Source organism: Rissa tridactyla, chromosome 3 (genome assembly GCF_028500815.1).
Source record: "Rissa tridactyla isolate bRisTri1 chromosome 3, bRisTri1.patW.cur.20221130, whole genome shotgun sequence".
NCBI classification, from domain to species: domain Eukaryota; kingdom Metazoa; phylum Chordata; class Aves; order Charadriiformes; family Laridae; genus Rissa; species Rissa tridactyla.
The window spans coordinates 41,962,438-41,986,031 of NC_071468.1; the positions used below are offsets into that span (position 1 = coordinate 41,962,438).

A 23,594-nucleotide genomic window follows, 5' to 3' on the forward strand; every position below is an offset into this window, starting at 1 on the left:
GACCGGTTCTGACTCTGGTTTTGATTCAGATCAAGCCCAACCATTAGAAAAAAAATCAGTCCCTGAAGCCAGTTTCTTTTAATGAACTAAGCTACCTAAACCTTGCTCTTTCATCCTTTTAAACATTCCCTTAAGCCTGGCTGTGTTTGCAGGTGAATCAGGATAGAGCTGCTTGAGTTCAGAGCGGCTGAACTCCTCTCTGACCAGTATGGGGTTGGGCAAGCCAACTCTTAATTAATTTTAACTATGTAAAAATTAAAATTCTCCCGTGAAACAGTGTTGAAGGAGTGCTATCAAGTTCACATCTACATATACATCCAAGGGAGGTATGATGTTAGCAGATAAAGTACATATCATCACTTCTTTTAATCTACTTAGCAACAAGCGCCACAGAGGCATCAATATGCATCTGCCACCTGAGCATGTACCACAGTCCCACCCAGGTTTGTATAGCCAAGATGAAGTTCATCTCATCTAACTTAGGCATCTAAAAGTTAATCATTCAAGTCACCCTATCCGCCAGTCAATAATAATAAACACTTTCAGAGATTGATTCATCATACTGGTTCTAGGTGCTTAACTTTTAAATACATTATTTAGATGAGATGAATCACACCTCTAGCTAGTACCGCTATTTGTACACTTGTGCCAGGTATACTAGAGTTCACATGTTATGGTACGTGCTGCAGTCAACTTCCAACTGTAGCACAGATGTTCTGACAGCATCTCATCGCCTCCCAGGATTGCCCATGTGTGTCCCCTCCCTGTCACAAGCCTTGTGCTTGCTTCAGTGAACTGTGTTTGAGCCAAACACTATTCTCACTTCAGAATATTCTCAGTTTCTTGCAACTTTTCTACTTAGCCTGCTTTATGATTTAAAGTTCACATCCCAATATGGACTAGATTATATAGCTAGGATTACAAATTTTGCAAGATCAATCCCTAATTTTGAACTTCTGCATTTTTGCAAAAAATTTGAATTGTGCATTTTTCCCCTACATATTGCATTATCAACAGATGTAGATCTATATTAAAAGCCTTGTTTTCATGCCAAGTAGTTGGGAATAGATTAAAGGTTTCTTCTGTCTGTAAACTCTCCCTTGCTCTATAGATGTACATTGCAGCTATATATAGATACAGTGAATAATCACTTGGCTTTCATCTACCCTTAAGGCTAAAGGATAGCAAAGAGAACATGTAAGAAAACAAATGCCAGAAGGCTGCTAAAAATCAAAATTAAAAAGCTAAAGCCAGGTAGCCGGAGTGTTTTGAGGGTTTTGTTTTGTTTTTTTTTTTCGTTCAGAGGAGTGCAGTCTGGCTGTCTACCATGCCCTTTTAAACAATAAGTTTTACAAAGTTCAAAGCAGGGAGCAAAACCCCAGCATCATCTAACTCCTCATGCAAATGTATTGAGTATGGACAGAAGCTTCTCTCTTCTTTTCTGCTCACACTCTGCTTGTCAGGAAAGATGGGAAAGAGCCTGTGATTTGAAAGGCATGCTAGCAGAAGATAAAGGAGAAAGAACACAGAAAATGAGTAAAAACAACATGTCAGTGAATGAACAAATGGGAAATGAAATAGATCTCTCTAATGCCTTAAAACACCCTTCTTCCATCCCACAGTATTCTCACTGTAAAAGCCCTGACATTTTTGATGTCATAGTTAGAACTGGGAGTCATGGTTTGTGGTTTGTATTTCTAAAAAGGTAGAGAGTATCAGAGACACTGACACTTTATTTACTCTGCTTCAGATTCCTCAGCTCTAACATGGGAGTGACACTTGATGCTCTGATGTCCTGAAACACTTCAAATTAGTAAATACAGCAAAGGCAGGGACAGTCCCAGACATCTGCAGACTTTCCAGTTGTGAATTATTATTTCCGTAGCTGGCTTTTAAGGTTTTTCTTATACATATGTAAGCATATATCTACATACACGCACATGTCAGCCACCTGAAAATTTATAGCCAATGCATTCTTCCATCTTATGTAAATTGTGCATAACAGACAACATATTAAAAAGACTGTTGCAGAAGTGATCAGGAAATCCTTGGGAATTTCAAGGAGTGTTTTCATAGTACAAGACTGGGGACCTTGTATTCCAGCTTCTTGTTCTACTGTTTCAATACCATGAGCTCAACTACATATATGTTTAGTACTTTGAGTTGAGATACACTTCCAGAAAGCCACATAACATACACTTCCAGAAACGCAAATACTGGGTTGTGGTTTCTTCTTTCATGAAACTGTAAAAATAAACGTAAAATCCTTTTTGCAGCATTGCCATTAATATGCATGCATGTTCGATGAGCAGGGTCTGGTCCTAATATAAAATAGTGCAAACATGAAGCATTGCAAAGCAGATGTCTGGGTTTCTTAAATGTTTCGGGTTTCTTAAATGTTTCATGTTTTTAATTGCACGAAAAGTTAGAAAAGGATTGGCTAATGAATTAATTAATCGTCATAACCATAGTTGCATTGGCTCTAGACTGTGTTAGGTAAAACAGGTGCTGGACTAGAATTAGGGATCAGGATTCTGTTTCCAGCTTTGCCTTTGACCTGATGATACAATAACAGCATTTCTTTTTGTTGCGCCTCACATGAATAATGACACTGCATGGAAGACAAATGGAACTCTGCTCATGAAATATTCAAGATCACTTGAATAATGTTAGCAATTTGACAATATTAATAATGTGACCACTATCAAATCAAGCATTAAAGAGACTGTGTATTTATGTATCTATTAAATTTTGCTATGAAAAATCCAAAACCAGGAATTCGGAGATATGATCTTTGTAAAATGTAATTTATGGGTTCTCTTTCTCTTATTTTCTAGAAATCCAGAGGACATCTAGAGGGAGTATTTTTGACAAGTGCTGTAGTGAAAAAGTACTTAGAAACCCTGAGTATATAATGGAATTTGCCAATGGACAGTATGTTGTCTAGCATGTACTACCCACTAAATTACATTTCTCTCCTGTTCCTCCTTACCAGCTTTTTCCTCCTTTCATTTTGCAGGGATAAAAAAAGTACACAATTTAAGATTTTCCTTTAAAGGCAGAAGATAGAGTCGTCTTCTTCTCAGTGAGGTGTACCATTAATTTGGCCCAGTCATGTCTTATTGTTAGACTTTCACCACACAGCAAGTGGTCCTAAACGAACCCATGACTGTGTATTGCTACAGTATTTTTGCACATGGTCTATCATACACAGGTAAATCTGCATTATGGAGGAGGAGGAGGAGAAATAAAAAATTATGCCTTCCCTGAAGCCCATACTGAAGTACTAGTGGTCCGTTACTGGAAATTTTAGAAGGTCATGTGCTCTATTAATCCAGCTTTTAGGGGAAAAAATATAATTGATTTGAGAAAGGAAGCTGCTCCTGCTGCCTTTGTAGTGAGAAAAAAAAACCCAGAAGGCCAGTGACGAAGAAACAGATTGAACAAACTTTTTAAGGTAAGTTTCAGTTATCGATTAAATCATATTTGATGGATTTGAAAACATAGATTGTAAGTAAAGTTACCATTGATAAGAATAGTTACTTTCATCAGTGTTTTATTTTTCTGACCCATGACTTTCACTATTCCTAACCCTTGTGTTACAGCAGTAGTTTGTCATATAAATTTACCATGACAAGCCCATAATTTGCATATAGATATGTGTTTTGAAAGACATCAAGCCTACCTCAACTACCCATGTTTTCAGTCTCAGTCCATAAGGAATGACACCCTCAGTCTAGCCCTTTTAATACCACTATGTGTATAACAGAGGGAAAAAAACCAACAGGTATTGTTTGCCAAGACACGTTTCCATGAAAATTCTGTTGCTTCCACAGCTGATGCATTTAATTTAGGGGTTTTGGTATTTTTTTTTTCCATCTAAACTAAGAATTTAAATCTAGGTCTAAACCAAAAGTTTTATTTCGGCCCTTGTGAAGGCTGTCACACATCAGCACGTATGTGGGTCAGCTAGTAAAGCAAACAAGCTAAAGGGTTTTGTTTTGTTTTGTTTTGTTTTGTTTTGTTTTTCTCACTCTCCTGTGATAAAAGACTGATGCTTGGTCTGGCAAGGTGTTTTAAGCCCAAAGTCACGCTGAGCAAAAATCACTGTGATATATTCAGAGACAGGTTGGGTTTGGAGGTAGTACAGTCACCCCAGCACAGCTGAGGGTCAGCACAACACCCTGACTAAAACCAGCTAGAGCCATACATAGGCAGCTTGGGCATTCCTAAACCGTTTTCACACAACACATACTGGAGACAAAGGTATAAAAATAGGTGACTTCATACTGCAAACTCTGGGATCTTACTTGCTCCGTGGCTGACAAAAAGGTGTTCACTTGCACCACAACTTTGCCTGGCCCACAATGCTGCCAGTCGCTTTGTGAGGAAGCAACTACTAGAGCCACCTCTGAGCCCTGTAGGGGAGCACCTTAGCAGAAACTGTCACCGTAACAGGAGTTTTCATTGGCAGGATATCTGGAGAAGTCTAAACACCGGTTCAGCAGTTTGTGCCTCTTCCCGGCGCAGAGGAGGCCTGCCCACCTGCGGCTCCCCGGAGGGAAGCCAAAACCCAAAGAGGATTTTTAAGGAACAGGAGGCGACGGTCGCACCCCGATCGCCACCAGGCTGCTCACGGCAGCAAGTGAGAGGGCGAGGCGAGGTATTTGTGGAGAAAGAGCCATGCGATACGGCCGTAATTAAGCGCTGTCAGGCTCTAGGCTGCCAGGACTGAGCTCCTGACCGCCAGCAGGGCCGGGCGCCCCCCCCAGGGGCAGCAGGGGCGAAGCCGCCCGAGGGCGCGCCCTCCGTGGGCGGGAAGGCGGAGGGGGCTCCTCCTCCTGCCCTCACTAGCGGTCTGCCGTGGGGCTCGGAGCGAACGGAGAGGCTTAACCCCGCTGCGGGCCGGCAATGAGCGGCTGAGCCGTGAGCCATGCACTCGGGGAACAGCACGGGCACGACCAGCCGCCCGGGCCCCGCGGCGGCCGAGCAGGAGTTGCCGGGCGAGCGGCCCCTCTTCAGCGCCGGAACCTACGAGCTGCTGGCCCTGCTGGTCGCCACCATCGGCATGCTGGGCTTGTGCAACAACTTGCTGGTGCTGGTGCTCTACTACAAGTTCAAGCGGCTCCGCACGCCCACCAACCTCTTCCTCGTCAACATCAGCCTCAGCGACCTGCTGGTGTCCGTTTTCGGCGTGAGCCTTACCTTCATGTCCTGCCTGAGGAGCCGCTGGGTGTGGGACGCCGCCGGCTGCGTCTGGGATGGCTTCAGCAACAGCCTCTTCGGTGGGTGGCGGTGCCGCTGTTGCCTCACGTCCCTTCCCTGTCCCGCTGTGTCCTTGGCTGCCCTCCCTTTCTTTGCGTGCAGTCCCCGGAGGTCCTGCGCCCTATCCCCCCTCCCCAACTATCCCCCAACCGTCGCGTACCCCTGCCCCAACCGTCGCTTCCCCCCCGCCCCTTCCCCTCCCTCAGGCGACCGCGGTGTCCCTCACAGCTTCGTCCCGGGAGTTTCTTCCCTTGATCAGCCCTTCGTCCCGTTTCGGTTAGCGTCGCCCGCCCTCCCTCCCTGACGGGGCGGCAGGAGGCGCTCCCCCCGCCTGCCGGGGGAGCCGGGGCCCGGGGAGCCGGGGCCCGGGGGGAGGCCGCGGCGCGGTGGGGTGCGGCGGGCGAGAAGCCGCTGCTGTGGCGGCTCGGCGGGGCTGGGGGTCCCTCGATCCCGGCGCCGCCGCAGAGCAGGGTTTTGGTAAGAAAGTCGACGGTGCTGAGGAAAATGATCCCGAGCAAACGGTAAATTCATAGGGAGTTTGTTTTTCGAGCTCCCGAACCTTGCCGGTGTGACAGGAAACTTACTTCTTTATCCCTAGGTGAAATTCAAGTACAGTCTTTCAGTCAGAGCAGGATCACGGTTGGGTTTTGGGAAACCACTGATTCCCCGAAATGGGATTTTAGCACTGCAGGAGGAGTACTCCAGCTATTTCCATTTTTCAAACCTGTAGGCTCTTTACTGTTTACTTTCCTGAGATTCATACATACCCTTTACAGAAGTCAGTAGAAGAATAGGTTGTGGTCCAGGTATGTATGTGCGCTCTGTTAAAGGGAATATGGCTTTGTTTTCACTGATAAAGAATGCTGGAAAAGAACAGGATTGTGTTTCTAATGCTTAAAAGTAAATGTTTGGCTAATTGGTAACCAAATCTAAAGCTCATGTCAGATCCTTTTTCCTGGCAGGAATGTATAAATTAGAGGTGGATCCCCGTGCACCCATATGATGCATATGCACTGAAAATTGTGTCTAATAAAGGGAATTAAAGTCTTTAGTAAGCTTTGTAGCTTTCCTGAGTAGTACTTATTCCACATGGCAGTGTAGTCTGCCTTTGGTGGGCTGCTGGAATGAAGGTGCGTGGTTGCTCATGATGGGTTTGACAGCTGCTTCATAGTGCAGCAAAAATCGTATGTCTTGGAAGCTGTGGTGGATGCAGGATGTAGTTAGCCATTTGTGGAAGGTTTGGTATTGGATGATTTTTGCAGCGCAAAGCTCTCAGGCGTTTGTTTGCTAGTGTTATCAGGGAAAGTACTAGAGACTTTAGTTAACATAAGCCTGTCTACATCACTCAGCCAGTTCAAATACTTGAGAAACTCAAGCATTTGCCCGGCAAATTCTGCCAGGCAGCTGAACATTAAGTTTACACAGGAGAAGTAAAGTATAGTTCTGTTCCTGTCTTTATTCCTTATATATTATACTTACTATTCTTGATGAAGGCATTTTCCACACAGGGTCAAAAAATAAGATGTGTAGTAGGGCTAATGTTAAAAACCAGACTATAATAATCTCTTTACCATCTTCCTAAGATAGGACGAATAGAAACAATGAGGTATAAATTGACAGGCAAATTGCTTGATCACACATGATTTTTAATTTCTGTTTATTTGGAATGTGCTACATAATTTATCACTATAAATGTATTGAGTGTTGATGCTTTCCTGCACCCCTTTATTTAATAAATTTTTTCCCAAGGAAACGTAGGCAAATTCATGGGCCTCATCTACAGACTAGTCAAGCTAGCATCACTGGTTTGCAGAATTACATCTTCCGGTGCTTGGTCACATTATTTTCTTCTTCCATAGTATGTTTCAGTGGGAAGAATTTTTCTTTATGATGCATTAGAAAAGTGTGTATTTGTGTGTAGTTTGTCATATGGAAGTGGACAGTAAATGCACAACTTAATGTTCAGGAATATCTGATGCTTGAATTTACTTTGTTCAGCTGCCATGTAAAGTAATAGAAAATATTTAACTTGGCTATTATGATTTAGTGCTAACCTGATAAAGTTATGTCTAATCTTAAGATTTCCTGTTGTACATAGTATTGTTTTCATATACTCAGCTGGAAATAGAAAGATTGTTCTTTTCAGTTTGCGAAGACAAATGGTTCCCCACCTAACTGAGTAAAATAGCAGGGGCATGTTAACACTAAAGAAAAAAAAAAAAGGTGCCCCACAGGTAGCATCACAGTGTTTGCCATCTGGACTATTGCCACCACAGCTTCTATTTTAATTTTGTAACATATCTATGAAGAGAGAGGTAATTTGAAGGTGGTTTGGTTTTCTTTGTGCATCCTGCCCCCCTGCCCGCCAGTGGTGAAGATACTGATTGAAGATTTCTTTCAGAGTAACCAGGTATATTTATAAATACACTTCTCTTGTATATAAAAGCTATAAAAGTTATTATCTTGGGGTGGTGGGGAAAGTAATGTAATGGTAGCCTTGTATGCTTGTATGTGTATTACCTAGCAGTGCTTCTTAAAGCATAACACTCTCCCTACCACCTCCCCCCAGGAACTTTTGGGAATAAAAAGTACATTAATTGATCAGAAGACATACAAAATTGGCAGCTTTTAAAAGTAAAGTTCTCATTAACTAAGCAGAGTAGTTACAGCTTTGTAGTTTTCAATTGCTCAGTTAAACCAGAGTGACCTAATAAAGACATTTCTACAATAAAGTGGTGGTAGTTCTGATACCATGGATATGGAATCTGTTAAATCATAACAGATACTGTGGGGTCACTTTACTGCTGTGGATTTGTGCTGGGATTGGACCCAGTCCAGCTCCTTTTACATTAGATTACCAAAACTTGTTCATGTACAGCTATGCGATTCCATTCTTGAGTATGAACTTGGACACTTCTGTGTGATGTGAGCTTTCTTTTCTTTTTTTTTTTTTTTTCCTTGGAAGAACAGCCCCTAAGCCCCAATACTTGGTGTAAGCTGTTTTCTGCATTTGTTGTCCTATAAATGACAAGTTCCCCTGACAGTAAACAAGTTAAAGCTGCGTTTTAAAAAAATATGATTTTCACTTTACATTCAGAGTTAATTCTCAACAAGTTTTAAAAATCAGATTCTTTCCAATTACTGTAGCTAATAATCAGGAATCACTTTGAAAATCATGATCATGCAGCTTTATTTTTGAAATGTCACATGTGTTATGAGGTTTTGCTTATACTGTTTTGAAAGGCAAGGTCAAGGTATTTCTTTGTTCCTCTTAAGAATGTCAATATGATTAAATACATAGGTGGAATGTGTGCTTAAATTAAACCGGTAGCATCTGCATTTTCAGAAATCCATGTTATGTCACGATGACAACTTCCCCACCCCAACCCCCCTGCCCCAACCCCAACAACAAGGAGGCCCGTTTCTACACTTCTCTTAGGAATTTTGGATTAGAGAATCTGAAATTTTCCTTTGTAAAAGTGCTTCTTATTTTACCAGCCAGTCTAGCAGTTTGGAGGCACCTGAGATCCAGAAATTAGACACTGTAAGCAGATGTTCACGTTCTGAAACTTTTCAGTTGAGAAGGTGGCAACAGAACTACAGATTGTCTGTCTAGGAATAAATGACTATTTTTTGTGTTCCTTGCAATAGCCTACTTCTGCATTTTCGTAACTTTATAATTAGGCAAGCCCATGTAGTAATAGCTACTTCTTGTGTTGCGTTGTACAGCTCAGAATTTACTGTTCATGCTACTGCTGGCTATTTTTTCTAGGACTTGAAAGCTTTTCATTGAGCCGTTAGAACGTGCAGAGATCAGCTTGCTGCAGTGCAAAACTGATAATTTTTACTACTGAACATCTCTCTCTGTCACACAAATAACAATCCCAGTTTTCTTTTACTCATATTCTGAAGTCAAGATACAGTTTAGGTACATATGTCTTCACAACAGGAGCCATGAAAAGAGCTTGTCTTTGCTATTACAAAGCCATTCTTAGCACTCTATATTCTAGTGTGGGGGAAATGACATAGATCAGATGACTAGCTGACAAGTCTTAGTCTAAGCTTTGATGACGTTGGTTGTCTGTCTCTGACACTAATCCCCATTTAATTTAGTTATACTAGTTCCAGTATTTATTTTTTAACAGTTGTTGTATACTGATGGAATATGATAGTTACTTCAATTAAGTGATGTATTTAAACTGTGAGGGTCACATTTCCATGGAGGAGTGTGGTCAGGTCTGTGCTGGTCCCACTGAGTCTGCCACTCTCCTTATGTAAGAGCTTGTAACTCTTTTCCTGTCCGTAGTCAATCAAGCTGCAAGTAGTAGAGATCTGTGTAATCTCTTTATCTGATTTAGTAATACAGTTTATACCTGGGAGGTTTGCTGTCTATTATTGAGAGCATTAGGTTTTGGGGTGTAATTGCTAGAGAAGACACCCGTCAGCTAAACATACCCAAATGTCTTCATTAACAGACTAGGATACCATGTTACCTAAGGCAAGAATTTGTTTAATTGTGGAATATAGGTCCAAGGCATAATAATCTCTGTGAAACGCCAGCAGATGCACATGAACAGACAAGATTTCTTAAAATGACAGTGACAGCAAGAGAAGTTTGTATCCTACCCATCCACAGGCAGTGTATGTCTGCTTTAATGCCTTCTGTACATAGGAATAGGCCCTGAGGGTTCAGAAGTAAGCTAGTCTGATCTTGTGGAATGTGCACGTGTACCTCTCAAGCATCAATCACTTCAGCTACAGGTAATGGCAACTAAACCATCTGCCGGTGTTCTAGCACTTTCTGATACGTTTAATTGAGCAAGGGAAGAAAGAAGTGCAATAACTGGTTGATAACAGGAATAATCTTGAGGAACAGGAACCAAAATCATATATCTGAGGAGTCTCTTCACAGAAGATTGCATAGCCCACTCTTGGGTGGGCTTTATATTATTAAACCTTAATTGTTTAGGATTGACAGGCTAGTGTTACCCAAGTGTGATTTGAGACCTCTGTCTTTGCTAACTGTAAGCTGTTCTTGTAAAGGTAAATAAACGCTACCAACTTTTAATGTCAAGTTAATTGAAAGCATTATGACCCTCCTGGACAAGTCACCATTGGTATACAGCAGCTAGGTCTTGATGAGCTACCAAGTAAATGTTGAGATCCAGGTGTATACTTGCATCCAGTAACGTGAACTGGAGGATGGGAAAATTTGTAAGCAGCTTTACAGACTGTACTTTCCTGTGGAAAGCTGCAGAGTGTACATCTGAGGTTATTTCATTTATTTTGTTTTAAGGCAAGCTGATTCCCTGCCTCCCACACTTCTCACACACAATACTGAAGTAAGGATTAATTGCTAGAGGCTGTCCTGTGGACCTGGCTTCAGTTACAACTTGTTTTAAACCAAAGCAAAAACATTTATCTGTATATAATTTTTAGCTACTTCATCTAAGGCTCTTCTCTGCACACTGAAAGAATGATGCCCCGTGCTACCCTCTTGCATTACCAATGTGTGTTATATGCCCCGATTTAATCTCACTAAAAGCATTTTCTACGGTTACTTGGCAGACAGTTTTAGGATCTTGTGTTACAGACAGCTGGAGACTCAATCAGCATGCTTTCAGCTTTAGCAATTTTTTTTTTTCTGAAGTATCCTGTCCTGGCTTTAGCTAGGATAGAGTTAATTTTCTTTCTAGTAGCTGCTGTGTTTTGTGTTTGTGTGAGAATGATGCTGATAATGCATATTGTTTTAGTTTTTGACAGGTGATGTTTACATTAGTCAGGGACTTCTTCAGCATCCCATAAAAGCTGAGAGGGAGACAGAACAATCTGGCCAAGGAATATTCCATACCATAGACATCATGCTCAGTATATAAATGGGGGTTGGCCAGGGAATCAGCATCCACGATCACTGCTTGGGCCAGACTGGGTAACCAATCATCAGGTGGTGAGAGCGACTTGTGTTGTATTACTTTATTTTGTGTATTCTTTTACCATTATTATTATTATTGTTGATTTTTTTCTTTTTTTTGTTATTATTTAATTAAACTGTCTTTATCTCAACCCATGAATTTTGTTTCCTTTCCCCTCCATTTCTCCTTCTTCTCCTTACCCTGCTGGGGGAGGGGAGTGAGCAAGCAAGTGGCTGCCTGGTCCTAGTTGCTGACTGGAGTTAAACCACAACATATCCCTAATTGTTTTTAAATATAGGTTATGCCAAGAAGGCTTAATGACCATAGAAAAAAAGCAGAAAATCTTTAATGCCCAGCATAGATATCCCATCAGATCCACCAAATGCATCCTATTTCAGATGTGCATTTCATTGAGATGAATGTAATAGGTTTATCCAAACCACAAATGACCAGTGCTTTTGATTGCTTTGTACACAATCCTGCACTTAAGCCCCTTAACTGATTATCTGACTGTTCCCTCCATCCTTCCTGACATAAGCATTTAGTGTTAATATTGGGCAAAGATACATAACTGTGAACTGGCCATAAAGAGCGGTGTGTTAGGATGCAGGATAAACTTTATGATAAAACAATGTTCTAAAAGAAGAAATCACTAACAGTGGAAAGACAATTGAAAGATGTTAAAGGGAAGCCTAATATAGAAAAGGAAGATCTTTAGAATGAAATAATTCTGAAAGCTTTGGGTTAAAATCCAAAGTGAATAACGGATGAAGCCCTATGTACAGAGGCTCCATTAATTTTTAATATTAATTTTGTTTGAATGAAGACTTCAGGGTTCACTCAAACTCTGCAATGAACCGTAATAAACTTCACTCAGCTTTCTCTATTGCTTCATTGACATTCACTGGGAAAAATATGGACAACAGGCAAATATGCACTACATCTAACAAAACTATGACACAAAGTTGATTTTTTTTTTTATATATTTGGTTCAAGCGTTAACTGTTTGTCAGAAGCACTTTTATGCTTCTGCTAGTTATCTTGCAGAACAAAAGACATCCATCTAGAAGATTAGCTTTTATAGAAATTATTTTGATATAACAGCTTTGGCTTCAGGGGCAAACTGATAAGCATGTATATTGCAATGTTATTTGATAGTTATTATTGATTTAGAAACTATTTTCTTTAAAAATTGGAAGTCTGATTGAAAACTGACTTCCAGACCTCTGCAAATAAGTCTGCTAAGGGCAGGAATTTCAGAAGCAGACCCTTTAAGAAAGGGGCCCTTAAATCCATTTGTGGGTGACTTAAAAATGAATGACTTCTTACTGAACCCTTTGAACTATGCATCTAGGTAGGTCTTCTGAAAAGCTCTGGTTTACTTCATGAAAGCTATGACTTTATTTGTAGATTGAACAGTTACTCTGTAGCTGCTCTTTAGGTGCCATATTTGTTGTCTATCTTGTTATTGGCATGAATAGGTTAATAGGGCAGATTTAATAGAATCCTAGATTACCATAGGGGAAAAAAGTAACTAACTTAAAATAATTTCAAAAGAAAATGCAACTCTTTCATTTCTTAATCATAACCAAGAGGCGTAAAGTTCCAGCAGTACTCTCTGGGATGTTGAATATATCACAAGTGCTGCTTGAAACCATCCCTTGACACCAGAGCTAATGTCCAATTGAATTAATTTCACCTACTAAAATGTATAAATTCTCCCTTAATGATAATTTTTCTCATTTGAGAAGAAAATTTCCATCCTTGGGATCAGTGCAGCAGGGGTACAGGTAATTACCCAGATAAGATGCAAGTAACTCATCACTTTTTTTTTTTTTTTTTTGTCTTGTGTAGAAATTTGGTTGGAACTTGTCAGTGCTATTAGCATATGGAAAAAAACCTGCAAAACGCATGTTGCACACTGTCTGTGGCAAGTTGAGTTTGAACAGGTTTTTTCAAGAGTTTTGCTACTGTAAGTGTCATTAGTTCGTATCGTTACATGTGGAGATGGCAGGCATATTCCAGCTCTCACTACTTAGAGTTGTATGAGACCCTTGGGCATTTTCTGCTTTATGGCTTTGCAGCTTCATAATGGAATTTGTTGCCACAAAGTGCACACACAGAATAGCTGAAATTCCCAACAGTTGGGAAACTCAAATAAGGCTTCCAGTCATTGCTGCAGATCTTACACAGACATGAATGTCAGTTCATAATTTAATGGTCTATCCATGAGACTATTCTAGTTACAGGAGCTAATCTGTGCTGCTTCTGTCTCAAAGTTTTGGGTTTTTTTTAGAAATATCAAATGTGCTTTGGTTGCATATTGGTGCAGAATAGAAAAGATGCATAACGGGGGGGAAAATTCAAATTGTTTTCTGTTCTAGGCTTGCCCTTGCCTGTACTGAAGTCCTCCCCCTCACCCCCAGTGCAAAACTGGACCTTATCATCCACTGACTTTTGGTGTAACATAAGCTCCTCATTCATTTTTGACAGTTTTGAAGATTCTACTGTTGAGAATTTGTTTTTATACTTTAGAGTTAGGAGTAAAAGGAATAGTTGAAACTTTTACAAGCTGGAAAACCATTGCTAAGAATTACAGTTATTATTTCTATCAAAAGCAAGAGCTCCCCAGTTTGTGGTATAACTAAGAGTTGTGCAGCTGCTTGTATTTTGATGGCTTAAACAACTTGTGATAATGACATTTGAAACCTTGAAATCACAGGCTTAATCTTCAAATTACACAGACTTTACACAGTAAAATCGAAATAAGTTTTACCTTGTACAGATTTTTGCTAGTTTTCTTTCTTTTTGAAAAAAGGCATCAAATCATACAGTACACTAATAAAGATATTCATAGAATCATCGAATACCAGGTTAGAAGGGACCTCAAGGATCATCAGGTCCAACCTTTCTTGGCAAAAGCACGGACTAGACAAGATGGTCCAACACCCTGCCCAGCTGAATCTTAAAAGTGTCCAATGTTGGGGAATCCACCATTTCCCTGGGGAGATTATTCCGATGGCTGATTGTTCTCATTGTGAAAAATTTTCCTCTTGTGTCCAGTCGGAATCTCCCCAGGGGTAACTTGTGCCCATTACCCCTCATCTTTTCCATGTGACTCCTTGTAAAAAGGGAGTGTCCATCTTCTTTGTAGCCACCCGTTAAATACGGGAATATGGTGATAAGGTCTCCCCTAAGCCTTCTTTTCTCAAGGCTGAACAAACCCAGTTCTCTCAGCCTTTCCTCATATGGCATGCTTCCCAGTCCTTTGATCGTCTTTGTGGCCCTTTTCTGGACCCTCTCCAGCCTGTCCACATCTTTTTTGCATAGTGGGGACCAAAATTGAACAGGGTATTCCAGGTGTGGCCTGACAAGCGCTGAGTAGAGTTGGGTAGTGACTTCTTTCACTCTGCTGGTGATACCCTTGTTGATGCAACCCAGCATCTTGTTGTCTGTCTTTACTGCAGCGGCACACTGTTCGCTAATATTGAGCTTGTTGTCCACCACGACCTTCAGATCCCTTTCCACAGAGCTGCTCCCCAGCCAGGTAGATCTTAACATGTGCTGCACTCCTGGATTATGTTTTTCCAGGTGCAAGACCTTACACTTGGTCTTGTTGAATTTCATAAGTTTCTTGTTAGCCCATTCTTCCAGCCTATCAGATCTTCCTTGCAGGGTGGCTCTCCCGTCTGAAGTGTCCACTTCCCCATTAGTTTGGTGCCATCAGGAAACTTCATCAGGGCACACTTGATCCCTTATGAAGATATTAAACAGCGTTGGGCCCAATATTGATCACTGGAGGACCCCACTTGTGATAGGTTGCCAGTTTGAAAAGGAGCTATTTACCACTACCGTCTGCGTGCAGCCTGTAAGCCAGTTCCCCACCCACTGCACAGGCCACTTGTCTAGACTGTAACACATCAGTTTCTCTAGGAGGGGGCTGTGGGGAGCCATATCAAAAGCTCCGGAGAAATCCAGGTAGATACTGTCTACCACTTGCCCCACATCAACCGAGCAGGCTACTTTGTCATAGAAGGCAATGGGTTTTGTCGAGCACAATTTGCCCTTGGTGAATCTGTGCTGGCTTTTCACAATCGCGTGCTTCATTTGAGTTGTGATAGAATCATAGAATCATTTAGGTTGGAAAAGACCCTTGGGATCATAGAGTCCAACCATCAACTCCACTCTACAAAGTTCTCCCTTACACCATATCCCTTAACACCTCATCTAAACGAGTCTTAAACACATTCAGGGATGGTGACCCCACCACCTCCCTGGGCAGCCTATTCCAGTGTCTAACCACTCTTTCTGTGAAGAATTTTTTCCTAATGTCCAGCCTAAACCTACCCTGCTGCAGCTTGAAGCCATTCCCTCTTGTTCTATCACTAATTACCTGTGAGAAGAGACCAGCACCAACCTCTCTACAATGTCCTTTCAAGTAGTTGTAGAGAGTGATGAGGTCTCCCCTCAGCTTCCTCTTCCTCAAACTAAACAGTCCCAGCTCCTTCAATCGCTCCTCATAAGATCTATTCTTCAGGCCCTTCACCAGCTTCGTTGCCCTCCTCTGCACTCGCTCCAGCACCTCGATATCTCTCTCGTATTGAGGTGCCCAGCACTGGACACAATGCTCAAGGTGTGGCCTCACCAGTGCTGAGTACAGGGGGACAATCACCTCCCTCCTTCTGCTGGTCACACTATTTCTAATACAAGCCAGGATGCCATTGGCCCTCTTGGCCACCTGGGCACACTGCTGGCTCATGTTCAGCCGCTTGTCAATTAGAACCCCCAGGTCCTTTTCTGCCAGGCAGCTCTCCAGCCACACTTCCCCAAGCCTGTAGCGATGCATGGGGTTGTTGTGGCCCGAGTGCAGGACCTGGCACTTGGCCTTGTTGAAGCACATTCCATTAGCATTGGCCCATCGGTCCAACCTATCCAAGTCTCTCTGTAGAGCCTCCCTATCCTCATGTAGATCAACACTCCCGCTTAGCTTTGTGTCATCTGCAAACTTGCTGATGATACACTCTATGTCCTTATCAAGGTCATCAATAAAGATGTTAAACAGAAATGGTCCCAACACCGAGCCCTGAGGGACACCACTTGTGACCGGCCGCCAGCTGGATTTAACTCCATTGACCACCACTTTTTGGGACCGCCCATCCAGCCAGTGCTTGATCCATCAGATCATATGCTCATCCAGGCCATGAGCCGCCAGTTTTTCCATGAGAATTCTATGGGGGACAGTGTCAAATGCTTTTCAAAAGTCGAGGTAGACAATGTCCACAGCCTTTCCCTCATCCAATAATTGGGTCATCTTGTCATAGAAGGAGATCAGGTTCATCAGGCAGGACCTGCCTTTCATAAACCCATGCTGACTAGGCCTGATCCCCTGCTTGTCCGTTATATGACTTGTGATGGCACTCAAGATGATCTGCTCCATGACCTTCCCTGCTACCGAGGTCAGACTGACAGGCCTGTAGTTTCCGGGATCCTCCTTTCTGCCTTTTTTGTAGATGGGCGCTATATTTGCTACCCTCCAGTCCATTGGGACCTCCCCAGTTAGCCATGACTTCGGGTAGATAATGGAAGGTGTCTTGGCGAGCACGTCTGCCAACTCTTTCAGCACTCTTGGATGTAACCCATCCGGTCCCATAGACTTGTGCGCATCCAAGTGACGTAGCAGGTCACTGATCACTTCCTCTTTAATTGTGATGACCTCGTTCAGCTTCCCCTCCCTGTCTCCTAGCTCATGAGGCTGGGTGCCCAGGGAACAGCTAGTTCCACTGCTAAGGACTGAGGCAAAGTAGGCATTGGGCGCCTCCACCTAGATAGCCCCCAGGAGGATTCATTCCATAACTTTCCCAGGGACTGAAGAAAGAATGATATGCCTGTAATTTCCTGGATCCTCCTTTCCGCCCTTCTAGTAGGTGAGGGTGACATTAGCCTTCTTCCAGTCTTCGGGGATGTCCCCCAGTCTCCACAACTTCTCAAAGATTATGGAGAGCGGTCTTGCAATGACGTCAGCCAGCTCTCTTAACACTCTTTGGTGGATATTGTCAGGGCCTATCAATTTGTAGGGGTCAGGCTCCTGTAGTGGTTTGCATACCAGCTCCTCCTGCTCAGACGGTGGATCTGTGTTTGTGTCAACTTGGATTTTTGTTCCCAAGGCATGGGATTAATGTCAAGTATATAGAAACAGTTCTAAAAAAGACCAGCTACTAGATTCTTATGGAGTAATGAGTGTTTCACTTAAGTCATGAGAGTTACTCTACAGAATTTCTATATTAAAAAGATGGACAATCAAATTTACAACTCGAACAGTTATTTGCATTCTACAGGAGTATAGAAGTATTTCATACTCCTTTTTTTCATACTTTTTTTTTAAAACCAATGAAGGAGAGGAGAGCAAAAAAAGCAGTGTAATCTTAGATATTCCTGTGAGTTCAATAGTTTCTGAAATGTTGATGACACTACTTAAAGTTGTTCCTCTAGCTATTTCTTTTCCATTCAGCAATGTCTGAATGCTGAGAGAGGCTGCCTGTAGTTAAATTCCTCTCATTCAGCAAAAATAGTTTGTTGGTAATCCCTCATCTGAGAGTTAAAACGTGCTTATCTGACCTTTTAGAAACATGTAACTTAGATGTCATGCACACTCACAAGATAGCTTCTACCCACTGAACACACTGAAATTTTGTTTTCTTATTAATTCCTTTGTCATGTAGCCCACTGTAGAAGTAAAAAGAATGACAAAACCCAAATGAGTGTGTAACAGCATTATCTACAGCACCCTCCACCAGAATTAATGTGTTTTTTTCCCTAGTTATGGAATTCATCTTTCTAATACACATTTTAAAATTCATCTCCTTAGGGCAGACCTCAGTATTCCTGTTCTTACAGGTATTTCTGTATGTCATCTACCAGAAACAAATAGGCAGCCATGGCTCCACAGCACGAGGAGATTTTTTTTTTGGACAAAATTCCCTACATTTTGTCATATCCTGCAGAGGCATTTTGTTTCCAATTTCTATTTTTATGGTTGACTACTTCAATCTCTACTCTTACAGCTGTGACCTTGTTACAGTAGAGATCCTGCATCAAAGAGGAATTTTCTGTAATATGCTGTGACTTGCATTTCTTGCCTTGTGTCTGTATGCTACCAGACACTTCTTGAATAACAACAAAACACGAATTTGCATTTCAGTACATACTGCCCAATGGGCTAACCAAGGTCCCTTTTATGGTTCAGGTAGTAAACTCAAGTATCCCTTTAAAGAGCACTGGTTTCAGACTGAAAGGGGCTTGATCTAAAACTGTTCAAAGATCTATGTGTAAGTACCAGTTTTTAGGGATCTTGAGCTTCCAATGACTTCCTTGAGAATGTCAAGGACTCAGTAAATTATTGCTTCTGAACACCTGTACTTTCAACCGAGCGTGTGTGCTTTTGATTACTTTGTCATGGCCAGAATCCAGTACTCACATAAAAATTGGTGGGGAAATATTTAGAGTATACAGGGACATTAGTCATTGAGTACCATTGCAGGGAGAAGGGGGTGGTAAAGAGCAAGAAATTAATTTAGGAATTTTGACTCGTCGTCCTGAGTAGCTGCTCTTTCTCTTCACTGATCACAGACAAAGCTTTAGTGTACTATGTAAGTGAACTGACCCTACAGTTGAGTGGTGTGAATTTTCCTCCATAAACATGTCTATATATGATTTTAATAACCATCAGGTAAAAACTTTGTAATTCCTAATCTTCGGGCACAGAGAAATGTGAGGGGAACTTCTTGCCTTACCTTGTGTTCAGGAAGTGGACTCCATTTGATTGTATAAAGCATTTAGCTGAGCTGGTATAAGTGTAGAATAGTACCTATATAATTCTGTAATTCCTGCTAAGATCTTGCTTAGATCCATTCTTCAATGTATTTCCAGCATGTTAGGTCCTGAAAAAGGGCATGAAGGACTTCTCTCAACGTCATTTACCAAAAACAACAGCCACCAATTAAACAAACCTTAAGTCTTTTGGAAACCCTGTAATCTGCATTTGCTAGTCCAATTTATCTTTCAAGCCACGAAAATGAAATTCTATAGCAATGACTTACACAAGAAAAAACAAACACAAAACCATACAAAACTGTGAAAGCAGTATGCCTTTCCTTCTGCATGCCCAGCAATATCTGCTTCTCTTTGTAATGAAGGTTTAAAGATAAAACTGCCGGAAAATGTGTATCTTCATTATTTCATTTCAAAGAGAGCCATGACAAGAATGTGGCACCTTTTCCTTTAGAGTGGGAAATCCTTTCTATTAACCAAGAAAGCTTTCTAAACTCATCACCTGTAAAAAGGGATCCTCTAATATTTGTAGGAAAAAGTAACTTTCTTAGAGATCTTAAAGCATATCCTACTGTGGGATACTTGGTTAAAAATATGCTGGTTTTGCTGTTGAATGCCTTGATGTAGAGGCTGTGTGTTGCCTCAGATGTTGTTATTCTTAATTGCCTTCCTAAAATCCATGTTCCTGGTGCTTGAGTGTGCTATTGTTAATTTGTCTTCCTTAAATGCTTATCCTTTTTTCCAAGTGAGATCGGATATCTGTGATATCCTTTGAAGGTTTCTGCTGGATATAATGGTTATTCTCTCTTTGGCAGTAAAATTTGAATGTTTAACCTTCTCACAGCTATATAAATGCATGTTATGACAAATGCGATTGTACTTGAAGAAATGAAATGCCGTGCGTATGCGTGACAAAATACTTGTGCTTCGTATTAGATAAAATGTACACAAATTTAGACACAGATATTGTGTCTATGTACAACCTCACAGAGTGCTGTGAAATACTCCTTTTTTTTTTTCTTTTTTTTTTGTTTAAGAGGCTGTGTATATAAGCTTGATGACTGAATCATTACAGATTTCAGGTGACTGACACATGCCTGATGGGCAATTTGGTTTTTCATCATCAAATTTCACAGACCGTTAAAACAGAAATCCTTATACCCTAATCAAGACAGAATTGCCTTGGCTTGATTAAATCATAAAAGTGGCTGGACAGGGTCATGCTGAGAGCTGAAAATAATCTGTGATTTCTGTCATAACATGTTAATAACTGTGTAGCGGGGCTGAGGTGGACAGAAAAGGAAGAGAGTGCACAAACAGTTGAAACAAAGACTTTGATAATTTTTATGATAGCAGCAAGATAGGAAAGGACGCTAAAAATAACCCAGTGACTTCCAGATGGGACTTCTTCAACAACCTGATGCGTTGCTTTCCTGGTTGTTCTTTGGAATGCAAAAAAAATAATAATTGGAAAGTTGGAATTCACCTAGTCATTTTCTTCATGTTAAAGGTGCATATCTATGCTTTCAGTTGTTGAAGGCTTTCTTTGACTTCAGTCTCAACCCTGAATTCCCTAGGTTTCTAACAGATTTTGTTATTGCTGATTATCAGCTTTTTCTTTAAAAAAAACCCCACAAAACCTAACCCACAAAACCTCCCAATAACACCCCTTCCCCACCACCCATCAACAATTGCCAACAAAAAAATCACCTTGGAGCGTGATCTCTCACTTAATGAAGTAAAGTTTAGGAAGAAGTATTAACTTAGTCTCTTTTTTTTTTATTTTCTTTTTTTTTTCTTGTCCTACTTGGCCATTCCACATCATGGATCAGATACCAGCATCTTACTCTGAGTAGTGGTACTGTTAGAGTTAGTAGTTAGAGCATAATGGGGTGTCACCCAAACAGCTTATTGGTGTTAGGTTCGTAATGTGAGCTAGCTGATTTTGAGTTAATGTGCTAGCAAAAGAAACATTTATCAAGTGAACTTCAGTCCAGTTTGCAATGTTTGTGAATGGTTTAATTAATTTTCTTAATTTTTCTTACAGGAATTGTTTCAATTATGACTCTCACTGTTCTTGCCTACGAACGCTACATTCGAGTAGTCCATGCAAAAGTGATTGACTTCTCCTGGTCTTGGCGGGCTATCACGTACATCTGGCTCTACTCATTAGCCTGGACTGGAGCACCTCTTTTGGGCTGGAACAGATACACACTGGAAATTCATGGATTAGGTTGCTCAGTGGACTGGAAGTCAAAAGACCCCAATGATACCTCCTTTGTGCTCCTTTTTTTCCTTGGCTGTCTAGTAGTGCCTGTTGGGATCATGGCCTATTGCTATGGCCATATTCTATATGCAGTACGAATGGTAAGTTAATTCAAATACGATTTCTCTTAATGTAATATTTTCAGTGAAGAATGTTGATGTTGTATATTAAGCTTGGATCAGAGCCTAAATTTGCCCTCTCGCTTCCTCTTCAAACTTAAATTTGCACTCTCGCTTCCTTTTCAAACTTTTGAATGTTTAATGTTCATCCATGTCAGGCACCACTAGAAAGGATGCAGAGTTGGAGGAGAACCAAGCTAGATCTACCAAAGTCTGTTTGTTGTATAGTTTTACTGGGAGGCAGGTTAGGGAACTGCTCATGCTCGCTAATCCACATCAGATTCTCCCTTGAAAAAGGGAAAAAAAAATCCCCTCTGTTTACAGTTTTCTTGATTTATGAACACTCTCCTCCTCGACACTCTTGAGAAGATAACCCTGTAAAACTCTTCCAAGTTGAGATTATGCTACATTAAAACAGTTTTTCATGTTAGGGCAACCCATTTTAATTCAGTACAGATCTTTAGTGTCAGAAAGTATTAATGTTTCCTATTTTGTGGGTAATTGGTCTGGACCCATTTAGGTTTCTGGTCAACACTATTGGCACAACTGATAACTGTTATGGAGAGTGCTCATGTACGTGTCTCATTGTTTCCTCATTTTATGACTCACCCAGATAACACTGGGAACCTGCTGCCCAGTATTCTGTTTTAAATAGAGATTTCATAACTTTAGGGTAACAAACTAAGTGGCAGAGTAGTACAGAGGAATCTATTTATGAAATTTCCTTCTCTCTAAAGGTTGCTGATGACACAAATCTACAGGATTGTCTAACTAGTCAGACAAAGGACCACTAAATGTAAACTGTACTTGCTTATACCAGTGGATGAGGGCAAGTTAGTTTTCTAAAATACTTGCAATGATAAGTGCAGCACATTTTGTTACATCACTGGATTTGTTGTTTTCCAGTACATTTGCTATACTATTTTTCCTCAACTTATATTTTTACACTTAATATACACAAAAAAAGTCTGGGAAGCATGACGTAAACTTCCAGAAGAATTGTAGTTCACAAGGTAAGGTGTATAGTGTCTGTGCCTAAAACTAAATCAGTTAATTATAAATAAATGTAAACTGTTCAGTTTCAGGTAAAATATAGAGCTATTTTACTTGACCATTTTATCATTTTGTTCTACAGCTTCGCTGTGTGGAAGATTTCCAGACTGTTCAAGTGATCAAACTTTTAAAATATGAAAAGAAGGTGGCTAAAATGTGTTTCTTAATGATCTCCACGTTCCTTATTTGTTGGATGCCCTATGCGGTGGTCTCCCTCCTGATAACATACGGCTATAGCAACCTTGTAACTCCAACGGTAGCTATCATCCCATCTTTCTTTGCCAAGTCAAGCACTGCTTATAATCCAGTCATCTATATCTTCATGAGTAGAAAAGTAAGTACATTAAAGATTTTCTTATTAGTAGCCAATACCACAGTTGTGGAGTTTAGATCTCATTTACTTTAATCTGTAAAGCTTGGATTTTCTTAAAAATTTGAACAGCTAGGATAAATGGTAAAGATCTAGTAGAATTAAAATCCCTGATGGTGCTTGAAGTACTACCTTATCAGAAATGAAATTTTAAATGTCTGAAATCATACATGAGCACTCATGTGAAAGGAAGGGGAAGGGGTGTCAAATTTTAAGTGTCTAGTTTTGACAGTTTATCCATGAAATGGACTCCAGCCTTATCTGAATTACTCCCTTACCACAACAGAACTCCATCAGAAAAAGTTCAGAATATCCGGTGTCTGTTTTTTAGGCGGAAAACCTTGCCTATGACTTTTCTGTTATGGCAACACAAGAATTGAACAACTCAGCGTAGTATTTCAAATATTACAGCAGTAACATTTTTCAGAGCTTTATTGTATTCAAAGCCAGAATCTCTTGTGGATGACAGTGAAATGTTTTTTGGAGACAAATCATATACTATTAAGAAGACATACTTATCTATGAGAAACAAGTTTTTATTTTTGTCTGCTTTTGTGGTCTTCATTATGAAAAGTAGACTGCTGATTTAATGGTGGTAAGTAGCTCATTTCAGTGCTTTGCAGAGCAAAGAGAGAATGGAAGAATTTGGAGTTATCAGTGGCATGTCAAATACATGGAAGCTAGAAAACTGTACATCTTTCTGTAAATCATCGGTACTGTGAAGATAACCACTGAATGCAGTTAAGCAGTGTTGATGAATTTATTTAGACATTAAAATAGCT

General features: G+C 40.8%; 1 protein-coding gene across 14 annotated transcripts in view; it reads left to right on the forward strand.

Moving 5' to 3' along the window:
* OPN3 (opsin 3) overlaps nucleotides 1–23,594 on the forward strand; it is a 120,131-nt gene that overhangs the window by 88,395 nt on the left and 8,142 nt on the right. For 11 of the 14 annotated variants that reach the window (XR_008465510.1, XM_054195728.1, XM_054195729.1 and 8 more), the window contains 4 exons: nucleotides 2,838–3,457; nucleotides 4,475–5,285; nucleotides 21,052–21,371; nucleotides 22,525–22,776. Coding sequence is in view for 13 of the 14 variants with exons in the window: in XM_054195728.1 (XP_054051703.1) it covers nucleotides 4,934–5,285; nucleotides 21,052–21,371; nucleotides 22,525–22,776 (924 nt within the window). In the remaining variant the exon portion in view is untranslated. Of the gene's footprint in view, nucleotides 1–218; nucleotides 3,458–4,474; nucleotides 5,286–21,051; nucleotides 21,372–22,524; nucleotides 22,777–23,594 lie in introns of those variants that run through there. The other 3 variants (XM_054195731.1, XM_054195738.1, XM_054195741.1) reach the window with 3 other exon arrangements.